The 23,663-nt window shown below is 43.0% G+C and overlaps 1 protein-coding gene across 1 annotated transcript in view; it reads left to right on the top strand.

Moving 5' to 3' along the window:
* The window catches only part of LOC104161871 (multiple epidermal growth factor-like domains protein 6), a gene marked incomplete at both ends in the record, with an annotated part of 73,546 nt that overhangs the window by 31,634 nt on the left and 18,249 nt on the right, over positions 1-23,663 (top strand). The window contains 13 exon segments of the mRNA XM_009700446.1: positions 314-436; positions 3,061-3,183; positions 5,793-5,930; positions 8,004-8,126; positions 8,710-8,832; positions 9,781-9,933; positions 12,533-12,664; positions 14,868-14,996; positions 15,345-15,473; positions 16,308-16,442; positions 17,622-17,756; positions 18,205-18,330; positions 19,385-19,516. Of these exon segments, the coding sequence (XP_009698748.1) occupies positions 314-436; positions 3,061-3,183; positions 5,793-5,930; positions 8,004-8,126; positions 8,710-8,832; positions 9,781-9,933; positions 12,533-12,664; positions 14,868-14,996; positions 15,345-15,473; positions 16,308-16,442; positions 17,622-17,756; positions 18,205-18,330; positions 19,385-19,516 (1,701 nt within the window).

Raw genomic sequence — 23,663 nt, 5'->3', positions numbered from 1 at the left:
TGAAATCTGCTCAGTTACAGTGAAATAAAAACGTACTTTTCTTGTCCTACTCCCAAGGTCTAATCCGAGCCCAGTTTCCCGCTGTTTAAGGCATCGTTGCTGCTCTGTGAAAAATGCTGTCCAGCAACAGAGAAAATAGCGTACAGAAAAACAACGGCTTTACTGTACACCAAATTCTGTCAAATATTTTTTTTTCAATCTAATCTCTTACAGCTACAGTAATCTTTGTTGCTCATTGTAAGGATGGCAGGTAAGACCATTTTCAGACAAAAACGTGACCTTTAAGTTGACAGTGTGGTCTAATTGGTTTCAGTGATAGACCCCTGCACAACTGGGAATGGAGGATGCTCACAAATCTGTCAAAATGAGAGAGGAATTGCAAAATGCGAGTGTCATCCGGGGCATTATCTTTCTGCAGATAAAAAGTCCTGTTTAGGTAAGAAACTATGGACTATTTATTGGGAAGATATTAATCAGCTCTTTGGCTTACTGAGCTTTGAATGAAAAGGAATATGTTATACAAATATGTGTATGCATTTTGAAAAAACCGTTTCTTTCTGTGATGTTTGTGTCAGCCAGTAGTCTTGAAGGACGATTTTAGTAATGAAAATTACTCTGTGATCTCTTAAATCAGGCTTTCTAGCAACTGGATTTGTAGATGCTGTAGTGTTATTCTTGTAGAGTCCCTTTAAAATAATGCCCCAGATACAGTGCCTGCAAAATTGGTTCAAGTAACACTCTGAACCAGGTCACTGAAAACCTATTTAGAATTCAAAGGGCTTTTAGCTGGAGAACTGTTTCCATATTAATAGAGAAACTACTGTGAAGGAGGAAATCATGAAGTGTAAGATTTCCAAAGAGAGGAGCTTAAAAAGTTGAATTCTGAAGTCTTGTATTTAGTCTGGGATTTTCAAAAGGATCTAAAGCATTTCTGACCTGAAATGTGGGGGAATTGGAGATCAAAATACCTGCTTTTCTCTTGCGATATGATGCTTGGAAGCTAGATAGTTTATCAGTGTTATGAAGTAAAAAACACTTGAGGACTTCATGGTGCATGGATTTTTAACAACTTTGGCAGGGTCAGGGAACATATTCAGACACTAATTTTAAACTCCTGCTTTTGAAAACTAAAACTTTGCTGATGTTTAAATTGTTGTCTTACGTCTAGAGGGTGCTGGATACTTCACAAAATACTTGCTTCCTCCCCTAGGTGTTTTACTCAGTTGCCTGTAAGCCCTTCTGTGAGTAGCATTGCACACCGTAGTGATTCCCCTCTCTTACTCATGAGTAATCCCAGTAAGGTTACTGAAAAAAGAAAGTGTTTTCAAGTAGTGTAGACACTTCACTGATGATTAATAGATGGAAACAGCAGTAGGTTTAATACTGGGGTCAGCATGTTACTCGTTTTATCTCAGATACACGTTGACAATTCTCTTAATTTATGTATAAACTAAAGCACTAGGTAACTTGCAATGTTATATATTGGAAGAAATTTTCTTCCCAACCTCATGGCAGCAGTCTTTTGAATCATTAAGCAACATGTCTTACCACGGATATACAATTATTGTTTTTTCATCTAGAAATTATTCAATATCTTTTGCAAAATTCAAGCTGCTATTTGACTCTCGGGAAACCGAGCTGGAAGGAGACAGAGGGCAACTAAAGTGTCATACATGAGCTGTTAGCTGTATTTATAAGATGGCGACTGTGGTTCCATTTTCCAGCTTTCTATTCTTCTATTTGAAAAGGCAGAAAAAGAGAAACGAACATTTACAGCATTTGCTGGCATACTCTACTCGCAAAATGACAATTACAGAAAAAGGAGACATAACCCATTTTATTCTAAACAGCAGCTACTCACAGGGCTGCTTCAGAGAAGCTGTCATTTATCCTGAAATTTTCATGAGTTGGTGTGTGGTGTTTGCACTGCCTGGGGCCTCTTTTTGCAAGTAGGCTGATTGCATTTGTACAGCTACTTGTGTTCAAGTACAAGGGGCCATGAGTACGGCACTGGTTACAGCACATACGGAGGGGGAAAAAAAAAAAAAACTTTTAGAAAGTGGTTTGCTGTGGTAAAAGGTGAGGAGCTGTACACCAGGCTGTTCTCTCCTGTGTGTGAGACACTGACCCAGGATCGATGCGATAAATAATCTGTATTTTGCAAGTAAAATGTCAGAAGAAGAGAAGGAGCAGGAGGTGGATTCGGGGTTTGCCACGTGCAAGATAATGCCAGTCTTTGCACAGAGGTTGGTGTTTTCTGCAGCTGTGCTCCACAGCAGCAATATTTAGTGTGTTTGCTTTGCCTTTTTTTTCAATAATTAGTCCTTAAAAGTATTTTTATGCTCCCCTGAGATTTTTAGGAAGATGGATGCCTTTGGTGGCATTTAACTCCCAAATACAGACTAGTGAGTGTAAAGCTGAGGAACAGACTGCTTGACAGAGGACTGGATCAAAGAAGAATCCCCCCACCTGCAGCTCTTCCCCTTTTTTCTTTTCTTATAGGTGGGGTGAAACTCCTCAGATTAGAGTAGGTGCTTCCCTTCCGGGCTTCTGCAGAAGGAGCTGCATGATTCAAGATCTGTCTCCATCATACCTGCTGAAACCCAGCCACCACTTAATCCAAATCCTTTGACATTCAGAAAATAATCAGCTATTTCCTGCTCCATTCATTTAAATATAATGACATTGAGGACCTAGTGATAATTTTAGGGTACTGTGAGATAGGACTTTCTGAACTCTTCATGTGACTCCTTTTGCCGTTGCTCTTTTTACAGGAGTGATAAGTTGCTTTGGCTGATGCTGTAAATATAACATTTGATATTGCAAAAATTCACACTGAGAGGTTCAAGGTCAATGGTGTTTAGAAAAAAAAAGATTATTTTGGAGAATAATGTTGTGAGGTCAGTGTTCCTGGATTCATCAGATGCTTTCATTTGTAGGCTAACATCAGGGTGCTCTTCTCAGTGGCTCTTTGGAAATACAGCCATGTACGCGTAGAGCAATATTATTTTTTATTTTAATATCCAAATGAATGTCTTTGCCTTTCTCTCTACTTCGTAGACATTGATGAGTGTGCAGAAGGGAGAGCCAGGTGTGCTCATCGTTGTGTGAACACTCCGGGATCCTTCACCTGTGTCTGTAATCCCGGCTTCGAGCTGGGGGCTGATGGAAAGCAGTGCTACCGTAAGTGACACTTTCACAGCTATGCATTCCAGGCTATCTTATCTGCAAACTGCTATGCTTCATTTTTAATTCGGTTGGATTAGCACTCCCAGCAAAATAAATGTGTGCAAAAACTCAAGCTTAATACTATTTTCTTCATCTTCTGCTACCGCTGGTTTTGCAGGTTGATACATTCCGAAGTCTGTGTTCACAGACCTTAATTAGTGCATTTCAAAGAGCAAATAGCCCTGTTGGTTTATCTTCAGAGTCTGGTGAATTCTATTGCAAAGCTATCAAAACATTGCTGTTCTGTGAAAAGTATTTATTCGTACCCTCCTCCTCCCAATTTTCTTGCATGCTGGATCTGATGCAAGAGAAAATCAACATGATGTTCTGCTCTTGTCTTTGTCTACGTTTCCTTATGTTTCTCCTGAGATTATTGACGCTATTAAGTAGATGCTTTTAAAAAAGGGAAAAAACGCAAGATTGGGGATGAAAAAAAAAAACCTTTGAACAACTAAAATTTCCCAAACTAAAAAGATGCTGAACCCTGTTGTCTTCCCTCACATACTTACCTCTTCCCAGCGGGGTTTCTTAATCAACACTGCTTTTCTTGGGAAGGGGACTGACTCCCAGCGCTGTTAGTTGATAGGTGATGCCAAGGCTGTCCTTGAGGGCAAATTTAGATTAATAAAGGAGGTGATGTGGAAGAGCTGGTGTTGTTATGGCCCTAACATAAGCTCACTGGAATGCAGACAAAAGCACGACCTGTTTTAGCAAAGAGGTGGGCAAAGATCATTCAGTCTAATAATACTGTGCAAGAACTTTCAGCAGAATTTCCTTAGGAAAATACGCTGTATGCCAGAGAATGAATGCTTTCTTTAAGAATGTGTGTGTAAGAAATGCTTTTTAAGGATGAAATTCAGTTTCAAAGCATTAACATACCTTAAAAACAAAAACCAATTATGTGGGAGATATCCTGGAGAATTATTTCATGGGTGATTGGGAACTGTGAGCAGTGCAATGGCAGAGGAAATACAATTAATGTATAGGTACAAAATGATCTGTTATGGGGTTAAAAAAGTGGTTTAGACCACTTAGATTTCATTGTGATTTTCTGATAATATTTTTTCCTCGACGTTCACCAAATCTCAGGAGATGATGATTCTCTGTGCCTTATGTACAATATTACAGAGCAAACAATAAAAATAAAAACATTCTGCATATATTTATGATCAGGATTATCCCAGTGTTTGAGCAATTTACAGTCTTTGTTTATTCCTTCATTTCCCCAGTGGCATGGGCAAGCGCTGTTATTCCAATTTTACTTGTGAAGAACTGAGACAAAGTAAATGATGAAGATAGCGTATAAAGTCAGATTCTGCATTTGATTGCTGGATTTCCTCAGTCCCGGTTTAACACACTGGACAGGAGACCAGATTTCTTCTCCCTGGTGCAAATAATTGTACTATGCATGAGATGTAGCCCTCAATATATGTTCTCCTAATTTATACCCTCTTCCAGCTAGACTTGCACTTCTTGTCGGCAGGCAGGTTGCTCCCTGAGGGCACAAAAAGGGGCAGGATCAGAGCCACCACCACAGATGTGTCCGTGAGCTGCGGCGGTGGGGAAATGCCGTCCTCTGTACCAGATCTGATGGCCACCGCTCTGAGCTGGGGTGTTTCTGGACGTACAGTGGCTCCTTTAGGGAGGGTGTTTCTCACTTCTCCTACATAGTATGGGAAGTTAATTCCTCTCTAAATAGCTCTGTAACAAGACAATCTGGCTAATTCTTCAAGAGAGACTTTATAACCAAGCTTATAGTTTCTTTTCATCCCGAAGAAATTGTCTAATGAAGTACCTGGGTGGGAATGAATTGGCCAGATGTTCCCTTTCCTATATGAGGGTTTCCACTGGACCTGGCCAAAATATTGTGAGGACTGTCCAACACAGCCAAGTGCAGGAGGCTGGGGTGGTCTGTTGGGGCGAAGGAGGTTGGCGATGGCATCATACCACCACCCCGTCTTAATTGTAGGGGGACAAAGTCTCAGCAGAGGAGCTGCCACATGCCCCCTTGAAGGGACAGCCAAGGGTCAAAACCTGTGGATTGTTTTGCTTTGCGGTTAGATGTCAGGCTCACCAACAGGACTCTGCTATTAAGGTTGGAAGGCACTTGTGTTTGGTGGGTTTCAGAACCCAACTCTTGCCCGTTGACATACAAAACTAAAAGCTGCTTTTTGGAAAGCATAGGCAGCCTGGGTTGAGGTGGACCACCTGGGTTCCTCAGATGGTTCCTTGCCTCCTTTCGGGCAAGGGCAGAACTCATGGTTACATTCAGGCAAAGCATAAATCTCAGGAAACCTCTGAACGCTCCTGTGGCAGGCAGACTGCTGAAACGGCCCGCTTCACTTTGCTAAAGTCAAAAGCATCCACTGTTATGACACAAGGAGACAAATACCTGGAGTTCAGGGACTCCAAAACATGCTCTCCTCGGGTGTGCGTGGGAGTTGAGTTTATATTTCCTGCTACAGCAGTCAGCTTATGGATGCTTTTTTACAGAAGGCTTATTCTCCAGTGACTCTCCCCCTGTGCTTGCTTTTTAACATCCCTTTGATTTATTTCTCCGCAAGGCATCGAGATGGAAATTGTCGATAGCTGCCAGGACAACAACGGTGGCTGCTCTCACCGCTGTGAGCACACGACTGCGGGGCCGCGCTGCTCCTGCGACGACGGCTATCGCCTCGATTTTGATGGCAAAATGTGCGCAGGTAATTCACGGTAAATGCTGCATCTCTGCGGGAGGAGGCGTGGTGGGTCTCTCTGCCAGGGGAGCCTGCAGGAGAGCTGTCACTCAAGGAAATACCTTCCCATCTCCTTCCCTTCTTCTACAAGTTTTAATTAATACCATCCTCTGGCACTTCCTCAGCCCCTGCTCCAGCTTGCCTTGCTCTGCGTGTTTGCTGGGATTATTAATTAACGAGGGGAAGGAGTTCTGCCTCCCAGATGGAAGACGACGCTTCAGTGCATCACCAGTTGCTGTGGCCGTACCTCTTTGTATCCAGCCCGAGCATCATTCGCTTGACTTTTTTTCCTTCCCTTCTGCAGCTGGGAGGAGGGTCGGCTCTGGCTGGGAGCGGTAGCACTGCTGTTCTGAAGTGCTTCATGCACAAACTCCGCTTTGTGGTGTGGAAGTAGCTGTATTTCCATCAGATTTGCTCAGTGATGAGATTGCACTTCTGGCTGTGAGAAGTCTCACTTAGGAAGTGAAAGCAATAGTTAGAGTTGTTTTTATTTCGAGAGAAGAACTTAAAAATTCCTTCATGTTTTAAATGATTTTACGACGTGGGTTTTTTTGTTGTTGTTGTTTGCGGCTTTTGCTATGCAAACTGTATCTCATTCTGGTTTAGGCTTGCTGTCACTAGGCCATATAGCCAAGAAGAAGCAGGGCGAGGGGGAGGAAGAGCAGGCATCCCAGAGCAGTATAGTAAGACATGAGAAGTAGAGAGCGGGAGCATTGGTGAATGTGAGAGACGTTAGAGAGAAGAAGAGTCTTGCAACAAAAAAAGCCAAGTGCAGGAGAGAGGAAGGAGCAGGGGAGGAGGGAAGCACTGAGGTCTGCAAGGGCGGTTGATGCTGGAGCTTAAAAAGCAAAAGAAAAGAGAGTCAGGGAGGCAGATTTGGACCCGAGTCTCGCAGGGGTGGGGTGGGTTACGCAGTCTTGTTCGTGTACGGCTGAGAGGAGGCAGAGCACCTCCTGCCCGCGCCCCAGCTCAGTGACCTGCCGATGGAGATTTCAGAGGGAAGCAGTTCTTCTGGACACGGTGAGGGAAGTGAGAGCACAGGAGAAGGGTTTGGCAAGGCTGAGGACAGGAAAAGGTGCTCTTAACAGCAAAAATCTCCTTTTTGTCGGATGCACATTTCACATTCCCACACAGATAAGGGGCTGTTGCTAGACCCCAGAGAAAGGCATCATCTGACGACTGCAGAGGAGCTTGGCTTGTGACATTTCTGGAAAACACTCCATGTTCAAATAACCTGCATTAATCATTTTCATGCTGACCTCCTCGCCTCGATTGATTAATTACATTTTCTTTCTCCTCTTTCTCCTGTCGGTGTTTTCTAATAATGTTGGTACTCCTTCCAAGGTTAATTGAGACACTGACCTTTCCCATCTGCAGCTGCTCGTCTGGGTAACGTTCAAAAGCGCTTTGCAGACTCAGCATTGACAAGGTGGCCCTTGAATGACCACCGACCTGCTCAGCGGGCTGCAAGGGCTGCCATCGGCCGAGAGCCTGCAGTGAAAAGATAACAGCTCAATTCTCCTATCTAATCACCAGAACAGCGGTGTCGACGATACCAATTTCCGGATGGACACAGGGCAGGATAAGGCAATGGGCAATTAGTGATCAAAAACTGTAATTGCGCCTAGCAGCCTGCTGATGTCCAGCAAATGCGTTGCTGGATCAGAGTGTTGTTTCACTGTTAATTTGCATTGAATAAGGTTGAACATAGAAAAAAGTCCAAATGGTTAAATGTAGATTACTGTTAAATGGATAGTCTTTGTGGGCTGATGAGACTTAGTTGTTGTCTGTTTTGTAAATCACCTCGTGCCAGCTAAGACGTGCATAAAAGATGCTTCTCCCTGGACCTGGAGGGTATTGACTGCCGTGGGAGAAGGGAGAAAACAGCCGCCGTCAGAATTCAGATGGTGATTCATGTGGGTGAAGGGAGAGGGAAGACGTGGAAAGGCACGAGCTGAAAAGTGCAGTAGCTGCCCAGCAAAACTGTGACAGGAGCTCAGGCCGTGTCCAAGGGCTGAACGAGCTGCCCCTTCCTTGCAGAGCTGGATGAGTGCGAGACCGGAGAGTCCTGCTGCTCCCAATTCTGCATCAACTACGCGGGTGGCTACGAGTGTGCCTGCAAAGCCGGGTTCCAGCTGAACGCTGATGGCTGCGCCTGCGACGGTGAGTCCTTTGATACCGGTGGCTCGGTCTAACTAAGCACGACAGCGGGTAGAAGAAATGCTGTCAAAGCTCGTCACAAGCCTTTGTGGACATTTCCCTCATAGGAGAATCAGTGACCGTATGCCAGCTTTACCGATAAAGTTTTACAAATCTGTAATTTCCACTTTGTGAGACTGGAATACATTAATAACCCAGCATCCGACATGGAGAAGTGAGGCTGTGGGAGATGAGCCAACAGACAGGAACTTTTCCTTCTCTCTCCATGGACGCTGTATATTGATGTGTGTTAAAGACTACTTCTACAAAAGGAGAGCCCTCAAAGTAACCAAAGGATCAGCTGAGCTTAACAGCTTAAAGCAGCTCTTTTCACTTGAGACATAAACATAGGTGAAATAATCCGTTCCATGTTGCCCTGAAATGTTTTAATATCTCCAGTACTAGTGAGAAACAGAGAGCCCCAAAGTACTAAGAAAATTGGGTTTCTTTAGGTACCGAATAATTTTTCAGATGCAGTCAGGCACAGAGTGCACTCTCCAAGCAGAGGTACTTGCACCTATATTGCATTTATATGTCTTTTTTCTAGATGTGGATGAATGTCGTCTTGATAATGGCAACTGCGACCATTTCTGTGTTAATTCTCTGGGGTCGTACGAATGTGCATGTAAGGAGGGTTACAGGCTTGCTGTTAACAGATGGTCCTGCATCGGTAAGTTATTTTTATATCTTGAAGACCGTTAAATATTTCCCACTGATTCAAAATGTGAATGCAGAACTGGGATTTTCACAGATCCTGGGATTTTGGGAGCCCAACTTGAGCCATCTCTAAATGCGGCCAGGGTAGAGCTACGTGCAACGCGTGGATCCCAAGTTCATCCTCAAGTAATGGGTTTTGCCAAAGATTAATGGCAGATGAATGCTTAAATCCCCTGGACATGTTTGAAAACCTAATCCTCGTGTTTTAGAAATAAATACTGTTTTGACACTTTTCCTGCACTATTAGATGAAGTTTAACATCCTGTGGAAAAGAAGGTAGCCAGATTTTGCTTTGATGAACCATGGCAAGTTTTCCACTAGTCAGTGGTGTGATTCTGGATTTCTGCCAGTGTAACCAGTACAGAGTTTAGCCTAGCAACTTAACTTTATAACCAAGTTTAGCACCTGCTAAACCTTGGGCAGGGTTTGATATTTTAACCAACTCCAAAAAGAAAGTCGACTGATTTCCCATCATTTTAAGGCTCAAATTTTAGTTTTTCTGAAAATAAATTGGACAGCCAGCCTCTCACTATATTTGTCATCTCCAAAATGAGCTAGAGTGATGACCTTCATTAACTAAAAATAATCTCAAACTTCAAGTGAGGAAAATTAAACTCCTTGTTTAATTTTTTTTTGGACTCTCCAAGATCAGAGGAAAGGAAAGGGAAACTTTCTTTCCCCACCCCTCCCTTTTCTCTTTTTTGGATAGCAGAAACTCTGCTTGTAAATACAGATGAGAAAATTAATCGGCTGTGACTGCTGTACAGACTGCACAGGGGTGTAGCTGGAAAATCTACCAGCATAATTAAAAAAAAAAAAAGGGATGTAAATGAGAGGAAAGTGTCATGGAGGAAGTCTCAGGGCCAGGTCCTGATGGCACATGTGTGTGTATCAGCCCTAGGTGGGGAGGAGACGGATGCAGAGGAGGCAACAGGGTTTGCCAGGGCTCCGGGGCTGCAGTTCAGAGGTCCCCCCCAGCTCCTTCGCTACGCACTTGGTGCTCTCTACGAGGATGAAGACCTACGAGGAGAACTCACCCTGGTGCACAGGGTCGGTGAGTGAACGAGCATCGCTTTTAGCCATCACAGCACATTGGAGGAGTAGTCTCGAAAAGAGGATTCGGGGTGAGAGTTATACTCAGCTGGCTGGGCTTAAGCTGTCAGGAGGAGCAGTGGAGGGATGAGCGTTAATCCTGCTTTCTGCTTGTCCTCCATGCCAGCAGGGAGGAGGCATCACCACATGTCCCATCCCAAATGGGACATGTTCGAGGAGCAAGGAGGCTCCTCGGTTACAGCTGCTGCTGCCTGGATGCAGTGGGAAGGGATGCGGAGGGAGGCAGCGGAAAAGTGAGCAACACAAGTGAGGGATGAGAGGCTTCTTGGAAAAACAGAGTGTCTGCACAAAGCCCCAGAGGCAACAAACAGAGAGATCCTCTTCATCCCTGGGGTGAGAGGATGGCGTGGGTTACTGCAATGCACAAAATCCACCAAAGCTGCTCTACTGAGAACAAGCCCTCGGGAAACGCTCCCTTTCTCCTAGAGCTAGGAAAGGGGGGTGTGGGGGCACGTGTGCCTGTTTACAAGCCCTTTTATAATAATTGGAGGGGTTTTTGCTGAAGATATTTGAATTCTTGTTTGTGGAAAAAACAACCTTCTGGAGGTTCAGGTCCCTTTTGATGCTTTGGGCGTGTTCTCCGGGAAAAGCCCGGACCCGTCCACATAGAGCTCGGGCTGGCTGAGGGCTTGGCAAAATTGAGTTTGGCGAATGGAGCACGTGAGCACCCATGGTCACAGGAACGGGCACAAAGCAGCTTTGAACCTCACCCGGACTTTGCATGACCTCAGTCTTTCCATTTGAAGGTGGAAACTTCACCATTTAAAGAATGTTATGAGTTGAAACGCTGTGCTTGCTTTCTGATGAGTGCAGTATGTGCTGGTGGGTCACCAGGGAGGAATGAGCTTTCTTATTTTTGTTATGTATGTCCTGTGATTTTTATATAAGCTCTGATTATTTATCCGAGGACCGTGCCCTACAGGCAAAAATCAGGAACTGGTCTTGACTTTAATAAAAAATTAACTTATTTTTATGAACAAAACTGTTAAGACCTCCCAGATCACATAGCATCCAGCCGGACTCAACAACACTGATAACCAGTTGGGAAACTGATAAATGAGATAACCGCAGGCAAAATTATCAGGCCTAGAAACCACAATCAAATATTTATTGACCAGGTTTTGCATGTTTTATTTATATTTAGCCACATAAATTTGGGTGTTATCAGTCATAGCTGAGCATCTGCACTTTTTCTGAAACTGCGGCTTTGCAGCACGTGATGGTTTGAAGGAAAAGGTGATGGAGAAATGAAACTTTTAATGGTTTAGTATGTTCCGTTACCTCCCAAATATTAATTTATTCCTTATGCTTTCAGACATATTTTTGTGCTGCTATCTGTATTATAAAAAAACATGCTTTAACAATAAGCTGATGCAAGTAATTCAGTACTTTCTTTAGCTTGAATGACTTTTTACTGTAGAAGCATGACATTTTTAATGGTAATCTGTATTCTTCTCCTGAAGTATGAATTTGTAACCGGTTCCAAGTGGGAGCACTGGGATTCTGAATGTCTCTGAAAGCTTGGGCATTTGTTCAGCTACAGAAAAAGGAACAGTTGGGTGCTGAGACCTAGAGGAAATCTGGCCTCACGTAGAAAATCGCTGGTGAAAAGCAACCAGCCTGCTGACTTACTGTTAGCTGAAATAATCTGCCAGCTCGCTTTCAGGTGTTGTTCAAAATCCCCTTCCAAAAAGCCTCCAGCCACAGCCATAAAGCCTTGAAGGCAATAAACTGACCTCGAAGGCCAGTAAACTGATACGATCTTAATGTCATCGAGGTATTTTAGCAGAGAGTAACATTTGTTTTCTATGCCTTTCTCAATAGACCCCACGAAGAGAGGATATGAGAGCGTGCGTGTCTGCGGGTACAAGGGAGAAGAGGAGGGTGGGGAAGGCGAGGGAGGAATGCATTTTCATACAAGGTTTCCCATATAAACTATGCCTTTTTTTTTCATATCCATGAAGAAAAAAGGAAGTGATGAATGTGTATTATGCTTTGTTTTCCTAGAATAACACTCAAACTATGCTGTTAAAAATATCATTGAACTGTGCTTAAATAGCACCGCATCCACCTACTGCAACAGAATAACTAGAAGGATAGCCTAGCAAGGAGAAAAGCAGATTCTCTCCCAAGAAATACTTTTTATTGTATACAATATTGTCAAACATTAGGTGCAAATTCATTTTTTATGAAGACAAAAAATTTACTTTTAAAAAGCAATTTTAAGTGGTTTTGATGGGGAATTACAGCATTTAAGGGAGTAAATTCCAGACGAGGTCCCAGCTTTCCTCTTATTTAGACTCTAAAATTTGAGGAGGAAAATTTGGGAATCTCCATATGGGACTGTCTTTTGAGATGAATCAGTGATATTTGCAACACTACTATCATTAACACTAACAACGTGAATACTTTTTTTTGCAGGCTGTCAGTGTTGTGTAGGTTCCTTTCTGCACTTGTGCACCTGGAACGATAGGTAAGAGCTTGTGGAAGTCTTTTGTCTGGATGCTCACGAAACCTTCTGTGTGTTTTTTTCATTTCAGTTTGCCTTGATAACACTTTTGGCAATGACTGTAGCTTGAGCTGTGAGGATTGTCTGAATGGAGGCAGATGTAACAGTGAACACAGTGGCTGTGTTTGCTCACCTGGCTGGACCGGCATTATCTGTAACGAAAGTGAGTACAGTGTGTTTGGAAGGTGGGGACTTTGTCCTACTGCTGTGGCACTGCAGATAGGTAGGAAATAGGAATAAGCTGTTGTACTTTTAATCTGTGAAGCTAAGGAGCACGGCTGTCTCACAGGCAGATCAAAATGTTATTGTAATGGGGCTCATTAAATAGAAATTGTAAGGGATGCTGCAGTATGGGGTGCGAACCCTCCAGCAGCGAGGTCTCTGCCCTCCAGCACAGCGCGGTGCACAGTACAGTACCGTACCCCGCCTAAGTATTTGGTTGGTGTTCATTCCTCTTCATTCTGCTGCTAAAAAGTGCCAAAGTTTGCCTGGCATGCTTCGTTCCACACCTTGCCTCGCTGACTTTCAGAAGTCTGTCCTGGCAGGTGGTGTGACAATCTGGGTGGACATGTATACTGAAACTTGATTTTTTTCCATTATAGCATCCCAAGACATTGCCTTTTTTATTTTTTTTTCTTGCGTTGGTAAACTTGGGCATGATTTTTTTCCCTTATAATTCTTTTTATTAACATTTTTTTCTTGAGATGGTTGATTTTTAATATTGGAACTTGTATTTCTCAGAATTCTCTTACCAAGTCAGCCAGTGCCCTTTGTTATAGCCTTTTATTCTCTTTATTCCTGCTTCCTGGCAGAAGATCTTTCTGATTCGGATATATGTGTCAAAACCAATTGGAAAGAGAGTGTGGTGATTTCTTGATGTACTGTGCCCTGTTCTTCATCTGCAGTTTGGCAAAACTTGTCTGTTGCTTGTCTGAGACTTCGTACAGCAGATCTCCTGCATGTTTGAGATGAGTCCCTCCATTTCATGGTGTGTGGCATGATGACCCATCATACTCGGAAAGCCTGTGCTATCCCTGATGAGACAAAAGACTCAGTGAAGAATTATTATTTAGCATTGGTAGACAGCAATCTTCAGGTTAATCGCTATCAAGATTGTTTACGAGGAATCATCACAAGGACAGAAATATAGAAAAAGCAGCAAATGATTGAAACCAACAGTCTGCCTGTAGTTATTTTGAGAGACTGATCGTGGGTTTAGTTTGTAAACATTGGCGACAGCTGAGAGAATACGAATGAAGAGGATTAAAATGGTAATTTCTAGTCTACCTAAGACAGTTCAAGCTATCGAGTTAGGACATTCTTACTTCTATTCATGGTGCTATAGTTGTTCAGGATAGATTATAAAAATTTCAAGAGAGGATCCAAATTCTTTAGTTCACTTCATAAATAATAATAACATTTTTGCTCTATATTTACAGTAGATATCCATGCATGTAATCTGGTGGAATTCACCCCTGGAATTTAAAGAACTTTAGTGGGACTGCATTATTGAGCCAAGCCTGCAGTCCGATGAAGTAGGCATTGACAATGATAAATACAGTGTATAATCTGTATGAATTAGTCATATGTGATTGCTCGCACTCTTTTCTCTCACTTTCTCAATATACAGCATGGTTCATGGGTTTAGGGTAAGCTTAAACAGTTGAGAAAACTGGAACTAAATTTCTGTAATAATGCACCAAGGAAGCCGGATGGAAGAGCATGTGAAATGCCAAGTTTCTTAATGTACATTGATAAAATGTCAGTTAACTCAGATGACTCCAGCAACTGTATTTACCCAGCCAGCTCAGGCTGCAGACAGTGGAGCAAGGCTTCGTTTCACAATTTATTTTGCTTTGGAGCAATGAGGGCTTTAGGAAGGAATCCCGTGCTGTTGTGGATCCATCCATTTCTGCCATGATCATCTGGGGAATTTCAGAGACTATGTCAGAAAAACACAACGTTATTTTTGTAATAGTATTTGGGAGAAAAAAAAATGTTTAAAATACTTATCTCCAAATATTCAAAACTGTGCTCTCATTTTTAAGCTTTATACTTAACAGGCAATGTTTTTTGAGCACCATGCATTGTGTGGAGGGCAGCATACACAGGGGAGAATTTGGATGCATCACGTAGCACTTCACATAAGTAAGCTTGGTTAATTCAGGTGTTCTTTTAAAATTATCTAGTAAATATTACAGGGGTATGCATCACCTGATATAGGAAGAATATGACTTCTTTTAGTCAAGCGGGCTCTAAACAGCCTCTCTCCTTGCTCAGTTTTGATGACCAGAGTCTAGTTTGCTTCATTTCTACCAGAGGGAAAGGATTTCTTGGCCCATTCATCTTCCCTCCTTTCTCCCCAGCTTGCTCCCCCGGGACGTACGGCAGAGGCTGTGCCAACGTTTGCAAGTGCCAGAATGGAGGCTCCTGCGACCCTGTCACGGGGCAGTGCCACTGCCCGCCCGGCGTGCACGGCAAGCTCTGCGAAGACGGTACGGCTTCCCTGGTCTTGCCGCCAGTACCGCGTGCCTGAAACCTCACCACTTCTTCGCCCTTGTTTCCATCTAGATGTAATTGTGCGCGGTGAATCTTAGGGGCCCGAATGAGAACAGTCTCCATCGTGCGCGATGTACTATAACCCTGCGGCTTGCCTCGCAGTGACTTTTGTTTAAATAATAAGCGAGGCAGAGGATGAGAAAAAGTAAGTGCCATGTAAGGATGGGCTGTGCAGAGCCCCAGGTCAGCGGCAAGTCAGCGTGGTCTTTTCTGTAGCGTCGACTGAAAGAGGGCTGATTTAACACTTAACAGCTGATGCCTTGCTGTGTTTGTGCACTTAAAAGGTTGCCCAAAAGGCCTCTTTGGGAAGAACTGTAACAAACCGTGCAACTGTGCCAACAACGGCTATTGCCACAGACTCTATGGAGCCTGCCTCTGCGACCCTGGGCTCTACGGGCGCTTCTGCCACCTTAGTAAGTCCCCGTTATTTCTCAGATCTCTTTAACACATGCACAATGTAACGATCTTAAAAAGATTTCACATCATGTATAAAATGAGCGAGGCTTTGGGTTCTGTGATGAGCTGGAAGTAGTAGGAGGACGTGACATTTGATGCATGCCAGGAAGCCCCAGAAACTTCATTAATCTTTTTCTCTGCCAATTAATCTTTGCCGTAAGGATGGATATTTACCAATGCACAAAGGTGTGGACTATAGGTGGGGTTGGGTTGGGATGGGCAGGTTAACATTAGGGTTGTTGGTGAGGTTAAAGTCTGATTGGAGCTAGTTAGTGGCTGCCGATACGATTGGAGTGGGAGCTGAGGAGCAGGGCTGGCTGGGGCAGGATGAGGGTGAAATTTTAAATGGGAATAAAAAGAATCAAACCAAAATTGTTGCAAAATAGATGGTCAAGTTTCTTTGCACTTACAGGTTTTGTTCATGAAATTTATGCAAGATTGAAAAATTGTTATGTGATTTGTGTTTTTTTTTCATTGAAAGCTTTTGTCTTGGAGTGTATCCAAATATTTTTTCATTCAGAAACTTAAATAAGTTTGCTTTGAAACATTTCTGGGTCTTGCATTCACCACATATTGCTTGAAATGAAATGAATTACTTAATAGAGGAATCATGTAAACTATATTTTACACACCCACACATTAATAGGCACTGTCATAGGAATGTGGATGTATTTGCTGAAAGCAAAATGAACGTTTTGCTTTTTGCAGCAGTTGCATTCTGCAGCAGTGTGCAATTTCAAATAACTCGTGCATAATTACAGAGCTAACGATTCCTTTTCATCTGGCTGCAGCCTGTCCCAGGTGGGCCTTCGGAGCTGGCTGCTCGGAGGAGTGTCAGTGCGTGAAAGAGCACACGCTGGAATGCAACGCGAGGAACGGGACTTGCACCTGCAAGCCTGGTTATCACGGCAAAAAGTGTCAGAAAGGTATAATAGAAAACCAGATTCCTTATGTCTGCTTATTCCTTTGTCCTAGCTTTTTACTCATTCTTCCTCTCACATGCTTTGTTACGCTGGAATGCAACGCGAGGAACGGGACTTGCACCTGCAAGCCTGGTTATCACGGCAAAAAGTGTCAGAAAGGTATAATAGAAAACCAGATTCCTTATGTCTGCTTATTCCTTTGTCCTAGCTTTATTTCTCATTCTTCCTCTCACGTGCTTTGTTTGGTTGCCGCTGCTACTAATAGATTTAGATTCTACTAATTATTTTGTCGGTGGTTTTTTCATACAGCAAGCACCGTGAGTGCCTGCTATTACAGGGCTTTAGAGGGGCGTCAAGGGGAATACAGCTTAAGAATGCGGGAGTTTTAGCCTGATCAAATGACAACAGAAATCTAGAAACCAAATTTTAATACAAGCCTAAATAATGAAGACTGTGGGAGTTTTCACTTTTGTTCTTTCCTTTTTCCACACAGACAGTAAATAAGTGGCAAAACCTGTGTTTTATGGCGGGAGGGTTATTTGTAGATGGTTTCAGTAATGCTTCTTTTCCTTCAGATTTGCAGGTCTTTGAATTCAACTTCTTCTTTGTAGTTTTTTGGGGGTAGTTCAAAGAGAATTGTATTCCACATTCATGTTTGCGTGTCTCAGTAGCCCTCTCCAGACAGTAACGGAGTAATGTAATAAAGATTCTCCCTTCAGATTCCTCTCTGGGCAGGCAGGAACGTGTCGGATTTATGACACTGGTTCTGGGAGGTTTGGTGGAGAATAATAGTGATGATATTTAGTATCTTTAGCATTCTTGGTGACGTGCTCAGTTCTGGGGGAGAGCATCCCTCACCCAGCACTGGCTTTGCACCAAGGCAGAGAGCAGCAGAAGGTACAGACAGATAAGAAGAGTAATTTTGTAATGACTGTAATTGAATATATCCTTAAATATTCTGCCATTCTGTTTCTGAGTTGTATTTAAGCAGTAACCTCTTTGAAATGTCCGTGCAAGTGTTTAATAAGTGTTTACACTTCTTATCAGCACCTCTGAAACGTACATTATAATGCATTTTCTGCAAGTTTCTGCCAAATTATTTTCTGACTTTTTTTCCGTTTTCTTCCATTTTCTTAACACTTCCTTTTTCTTATACGTGTTCTGTGTCGACGCATTTTCCAGAGTGCACGCCTGGCTTTTATGGGGCCGGTTGCAAACTGAGGTGCAACTGTCCTGCTGATGTTTTGTGTGAGCATGAGACAGGAGTCTGCAAACATCCATGTCCACCTGGGTTTCATGGAGAAGAATGCCATTTATGTAGGTACTCACTGCATGTTTCCCTGGGAGGTACATTTTGGGTGGGAAAGCTTACTTGGGAAACTTATATTCGGTTATACAAGTTGCAAATAAAAGGGTGCATTTGTTGTTAATATGAGTTGGCACTTCCCTACTGAATCCAAAGTGGTATTTGGAGCCTGGCAACTGCTGCGTCGCTCTGCTTGCAAAGGTCAAGGCACAAGGCTGGGGCCAGTTACTAAAACTAACATTTGTCCAGGTAACTATCATTCCTTTTAAAGCTTCAGGCACAGGTTTTCTAGAGCTCTGTTGCAGTTAATTGCAGACCACTGATCACTGGGGCACTGATGCTAACCGTGATCATTTTGTACCAGCACAGCTCAGTTTAAAATTACTAGTGGTGGTGCCTCCTAATGTCTTCAAAATGCTTCCTGATACTAACCGTGTCTTTTGGGTTTCTTTTAACCAGCTTGTCAGCCTGGGAGCTTTGGAGTCAACTGCAGGCAGAGGTGCAGCTGTGGAGAAGCACCATGCAATCCAAAGACAGGGCAGTGTATTTGCCCAGCTGGGAAGACTGGTGCTACATGTGAGCAAGGTGTGTTAGATGTTGGACTAAGGTAGTGAGTGTCTTGCTTTGGAAGACATGATAAGAAGTGGAATTATTCTGTTTCCCACCAAAACTGCTGCAACGCGATATGCTTTGTTTGCAGAATGGGTGAAAGATAAGTCTTGGTGCAGAACATAGGACATTCACCACGTGGGATCACTTATAAAAGAGGGAGTGTGATTCAGTTACCCTGACCTGTTTCTCTGCTCCAATTAATAACAGTGATTTGTATGCTGGGCTGGGTTTGTACAAGTTGGGAAGAGATTTTGGGGCATTGCAGCAGTCCCAGAGCAGAGCCATGTGCAGACGTTGTGCAGGAGCTGTCAAAGGACCTTGGCCAAAGACAGCTATTGTGGAACCAGCAAGTGAAGGACCTGGAACAGAGGAAGGAATTAAAAAGGAGAGCATTATTGTGAGTAATTAAGTAAAGGGATCAGAAAAGTCTCAGGCACACTGAACTACCAAGGGGCCATGGGATGCCCCTCTACCCCTTGCAGAGCTCTGGCTGGTGCATGCCTGAGGAGCATCTGCCCTGCATGGTCCCTGGTTGTGGCTCACTGCCCCACAAACTGGATGAAGGAGGGGAACCTGGGCTCCACCCCACTGGACTGTGTGTCCATCCTGACCCCAACTCAGCCCAGGAAAAAAAAACAGCAGCAGCCCTCCCCTCCTGTATCTGTCTGCAGATTACCGTCCTCTGCTTTGCTGAGTGCAATAATTAATTTTTCAGATACATCCAAATGCTCCTGACATTACTGTACCAGAAACCAAAGCAATAAATAGACACACCATGACGGGAGTTGGAAGAGAACCTTTGGGTCTCTCTGTAAATGTGTTCTCATGTGCTGCGGTACAAAGACGTGTTGACTCTTTCAGAAGGTTTACTGTGGCAGCGCTGTAGCTCTGTAGAGATAATATAACAATCCTTTATCCAGCTTAGTTTTACTATTATTTTTAAATTCTTCAACGTAACGGCAGAAATCTAGAACTGCCTTGAACCAGAAAATGGCACTAGGGACATCTCATGTGGTTTTTTTCCCAGATTGCCCAGCTGGCCGGTGGGGACCAGACTGCCAGTCCTCCTGTGAGCCCTGTGCCAACGGGGGACAGTGCAACAGAGAAACTGGGGCCTGCGACTGTCCCCCTGGCTACACCGGGACATCCTGCTCTGCATGTGAGTCCTCACATTGGCCTTCTCCATGAAAAGAAAGTCACTTTGAAAATTCAGATTATGGTTTCATTTCTACCTTCTTGCTGTTTCGTGAGATGCTTGTTACGTTAGACACACTAATCCAAGATATAGTACCCTTTGACTTCAGGAATTCCCCAGGTTGGATTTGATATTATTTACTGGGGCGAGATTAAAGATAAATGCAGATGACAAGCTAAACTGCATCCCAAATTGATGTTATTGTTAGACCTAATTTATGGCAATACGTGTTTAGAAATACAATGTTTAATAACCACAATGCTTGTGTTGTAATCCTGGTGGCTTGGCAAGAGGTGCTGAGCAGTTGACCCACATGGCATCACTCTTGGCTTATGTTTGCAGCAACAGTCCTTGATGTATATAATTTAGGATTAAATAATAGTGAGGACGAAGGAGTAGTATCAGTGCTATGTCTGCAGATCCACCAGAGACCATGGGAACATACTCAAGCAAGTGGTCTGTGCTACCATGGCGTGGCTCCTTATCTGGCCTCTGGGTATTAAAGGCTGCTTGAGTATGGCTGTTGTGCTGGCATAGACAGGCTCTCAGGGACAGCACTGCTTCAGGCAAGACCTTAGTGGTGGCATATTTTTTCTCCTTGTTAGTCACAGAATCCCTTTTGGTTAAGGTTTACTCAGCACCTTTTTTCCTCCTCTGATTGATCCTGATGTGCAGGAGAAGTACCCGAAAGTCCCTCAAGCTATTCCCTCTTCACAGGACTCGGCCCCAGACACCTAGTATCCAAGTTACAGATGTTTCTTTCGTTTTGCCATTTTGATTTCTGCATGCAGCTAATGCATGTTTTAGAGGGCAAGCTGGTGCTGTCTTGTTTGAAAAGATCAGTCTGTGCCTGAGTGATTACCTAGGTGAGATCGCAGTCTGTTCATCTGTTTTCAGCCTGCCCCGATGGCTACTATGGACAAAATTGCCTGCTGTTATGCAGCTGTAGCAGCGGTGCTCGGTGTCACCACGTCACTGGAGAGTGCAGGTGTCCTCCCGGCTGGACTGGCCACGACTGCAAACACCGTAAGTCCAATGCATATTTGCTCCACAGGGCACACCGTATCTCCCAGGGACTTAACTGCAAATGTAAGAACCAGCTCTGTTTGTTCTTGGTCTATTACAGTTTTTTAATGTACTTTTGCTAATCTTATTGCTTCTGAAATTGTGTGGTTTTGGGTTTGCACAGCCTGGGTGGTTATAATCCTTAATTATCTAGGTTCAAAGTATTGAAATAGATGGCTGATGAAGCACAAAGTATTGATATAAGCTCTTATTTCAACACTATGGATCCCTTTGCCCAATACCATCTGTCCTGTCAGCGTTTTGACTGACAGACAGTTTTGTTTTTCATTTTCAGTGCAGATTAGCTTCAAGATTAATTCTTAATTTTTCATTTTGTTTAGGGGAGATTTATTCAACAAGTGAGTGGCATGTACAGTCATGTGTCTTAAGGTCACTTCTTAACTTGTGAATATAAATGCTGGGAGAAGTTCTGTTCTCTGGAAGAGCAGAGCATCCTTCTGTTGACTTTAGCATCGCTCTCCATATTGATGGCAGTGTAAGAGTGCGGATTTGCCCTTTTTGGATAGCGCCGTATAAATGTTAAGCCACTCTGCTTGATTCTTTCCTTTTCCTGTTTCACGGCTTTTCTGCTTGATTCGTTATGATCCCTCTTGCAAAAAGCCAACAGAATAAAACCTCTTTCTAAACTTGGTCTTAAACACATAAAATCATAGAAATTAATTGCCGTGTTGACAGCAGTCAGTTTTGGACCATGCTTCTCAGGCTTGGTACTGAAGAAAACTCTGGGAAAATCTGAAGTTTCCACCAATACGCGTATTTTAAAAATCAAACTAGTTGGTAATGTGTAAAGCTATTTAGATAGCTTTCCATAACTCCGTAGGCTGTCTAAAGAATTAAGAGACCATGGCAAAGAAAAGCTCTGATTTCTATGCAGGATAAGGTATGAGAAAAGTTGTTTTGCAGAGATGTCTCAGTAAGGCAGCTCTTCCAACTATTGCAGACCAGGCATGAAATAGATGCCCGACTCCAAAACCAGGTTTCTGTTGCCCTAATTGGCACTTTCGTCTTTATCCTTACAAGAAAGGAAGGAGATGCTGTGGTACGTTGTCATAATCATGTCAGCGTTATATGATTTTTAGAGTGAAAGCGGTAAGTTGCTTTGACAAAGACTGTGAGATTTCTCTGTCTGTGTCCGTGTTGCATTTCTTAGTATTCTGAGGAAAATATGGAGGATGTTCACAAATCTGTCTTGTTTTACCCATTAGCTATTCTGGTTATGCAGATTTTTGTGAACTGAGTCAATAGCTGATATTTCATTTCCATGAAATCATGCATTTGTGACTGTGGATTGATTGATATGGATTGACTATGAATAATTAGTTTTATATGGATGGCATAATATCTGCCTACTTTCAGCTGAAATAAATCAGCAAAAATTGTATTTATTTCCACTGATTTGTGGCCCATGCTGCAGCTGAGAGTCTAGTCCAGAACTCCTGTATCTTAAGGGGCCATTTTGCATCTTTTCTGTTCTCTCATTTAGATATAAAACAATCTGTTAGGAAAGCTCAAAGCTGATTCTCAATGTAAATACCATTTTACATTGCAGCCTGCGATAGTGGCCATTGGGGAGAGGGCTGTGAAAACACATGTGTCTGCAATAACAGCGATGGTAGCTGCGATCCGGTCACCGGCTCCTGCTTCTGTGAGCCAGGATTCACTGGGAAACGCTGCGAATGGAGTAAGTTGCCACTTTGTCAACACAGGGAACTTGCAAAACCGAGCAGCGGAAATTGTGTTTTTCCTGATAATTCCCTCGGGGAAGACTTTCGGGCTGTACTGCCTCCGGTCTGCCCCGCGTGTCGCAGGGCTCTCAGGTTGCACCGGGGTTAGATAGTTTCCCTAATTTGGATTCCAGAAAAGTTATTTTCAGATTTGTTTTGGACTCAACAGCTATTTTTAATGTTAAGACCTTGTGTGAGTGATAGGATTGATGTATATTTGGCTTGTGGCATAGAAGTTTCCATATCAGTTTTATTTATCCAGTTTTAGGTCCGCACTTTTTCTTCATAAATCTTTTTTTAAGGCCAGGCATATAGAAATGCTTCACATGTACATAACAGAAGCAAAAGCAGGAAGATTTAGGGTCCTCTCTTTATTAACAACAAAAATGTGCAGTGGTCTTACCAGAGGCCCACGGTCTTCAACAGAGGTCAATAGCAGATACTTTAAGAGGATAAACACAGGTATATAGATAATTCCTGATATGTTTCCCCAGGTTTCATCAATTTGTCACTCAGGAGCTTCTTGAGACAGAAGCAATATCTCTATATTTAATACAACTTTATTTTTTTTTTGCCAATCAGTGTGCCTATTTCCTTTTTGATACCATGCAAACATTTGGTATCCACTTCATCTTGTGGCAGTAAGTTGCACAGTTAAGCTGCTATTATTATTATTATTGATTATACTGATGTTGTTAAATAAAATAAATGTTTTGGCTATTAGTTTGACAATCTTACAGTAGCTCAGATGTAGCTACCGGAGTCTCAGTAGTGTAGGCAGAATTAACGGCTGGTGTCACACAGAAATGTCAAAACAATTAATCTGGAACGGTGACCTAAGACAAAAAAAACCCTGGAAAGTTGATCTTACAGCTTTTGTTGCTGTTGGCACAGAGGGAATGGAAGGACAGTTAGTTGAGAAGACCAGCTCCCAGAGAAAGAGCTGCCAGCTCCACTTCTCTTTCGCTCTTGACCTGTCCCAAAACAGCACCTCTGCGGACAGAAAATAGCCAAATGGCTGGTTGTAATCTTCTCTGGCGAGGTCATCGGTGAAGCCATTGCCGCTGACAAAACATCTGGCAATCCTTAGTCTTCTGTCTATGGGTTTTCTGTTTTATTCAGTCTTTTTACCCCACTTTAATTGTGTGTGTGTATATATACGTATAAAAAAATGCATTTATATGTGTGTGTGTGTGCACATTATCAAAGACATATTTCTTTCCTAAACATTTTATGCTACCTTGGAGGTGAGATCTTTACTACCCCTGGAGAGCTCCTGTGCTCCCAAGGCATCTCTGCAG

The sequence above is a fragment of the Cariama cristata genome, unplaced genomic scaffold (assembly GCF_000690535.1).
Source record: "Cariama cristata isolate BGI_N322 unplaced genomic scaffold, ASM69053v1 scaffold18535, whole genome shotgun sequence".
Lineage (NCBI taxonomy): Eukaryota > Metazoa > Chordata > Aves > Cariamiformes > Cariamidae > Cariama > Cariama cristata.
Note: the sequence above shows the minus strand (reverse complement) of the source record. Positions and strands in the feature narration are given on the sequence as shown.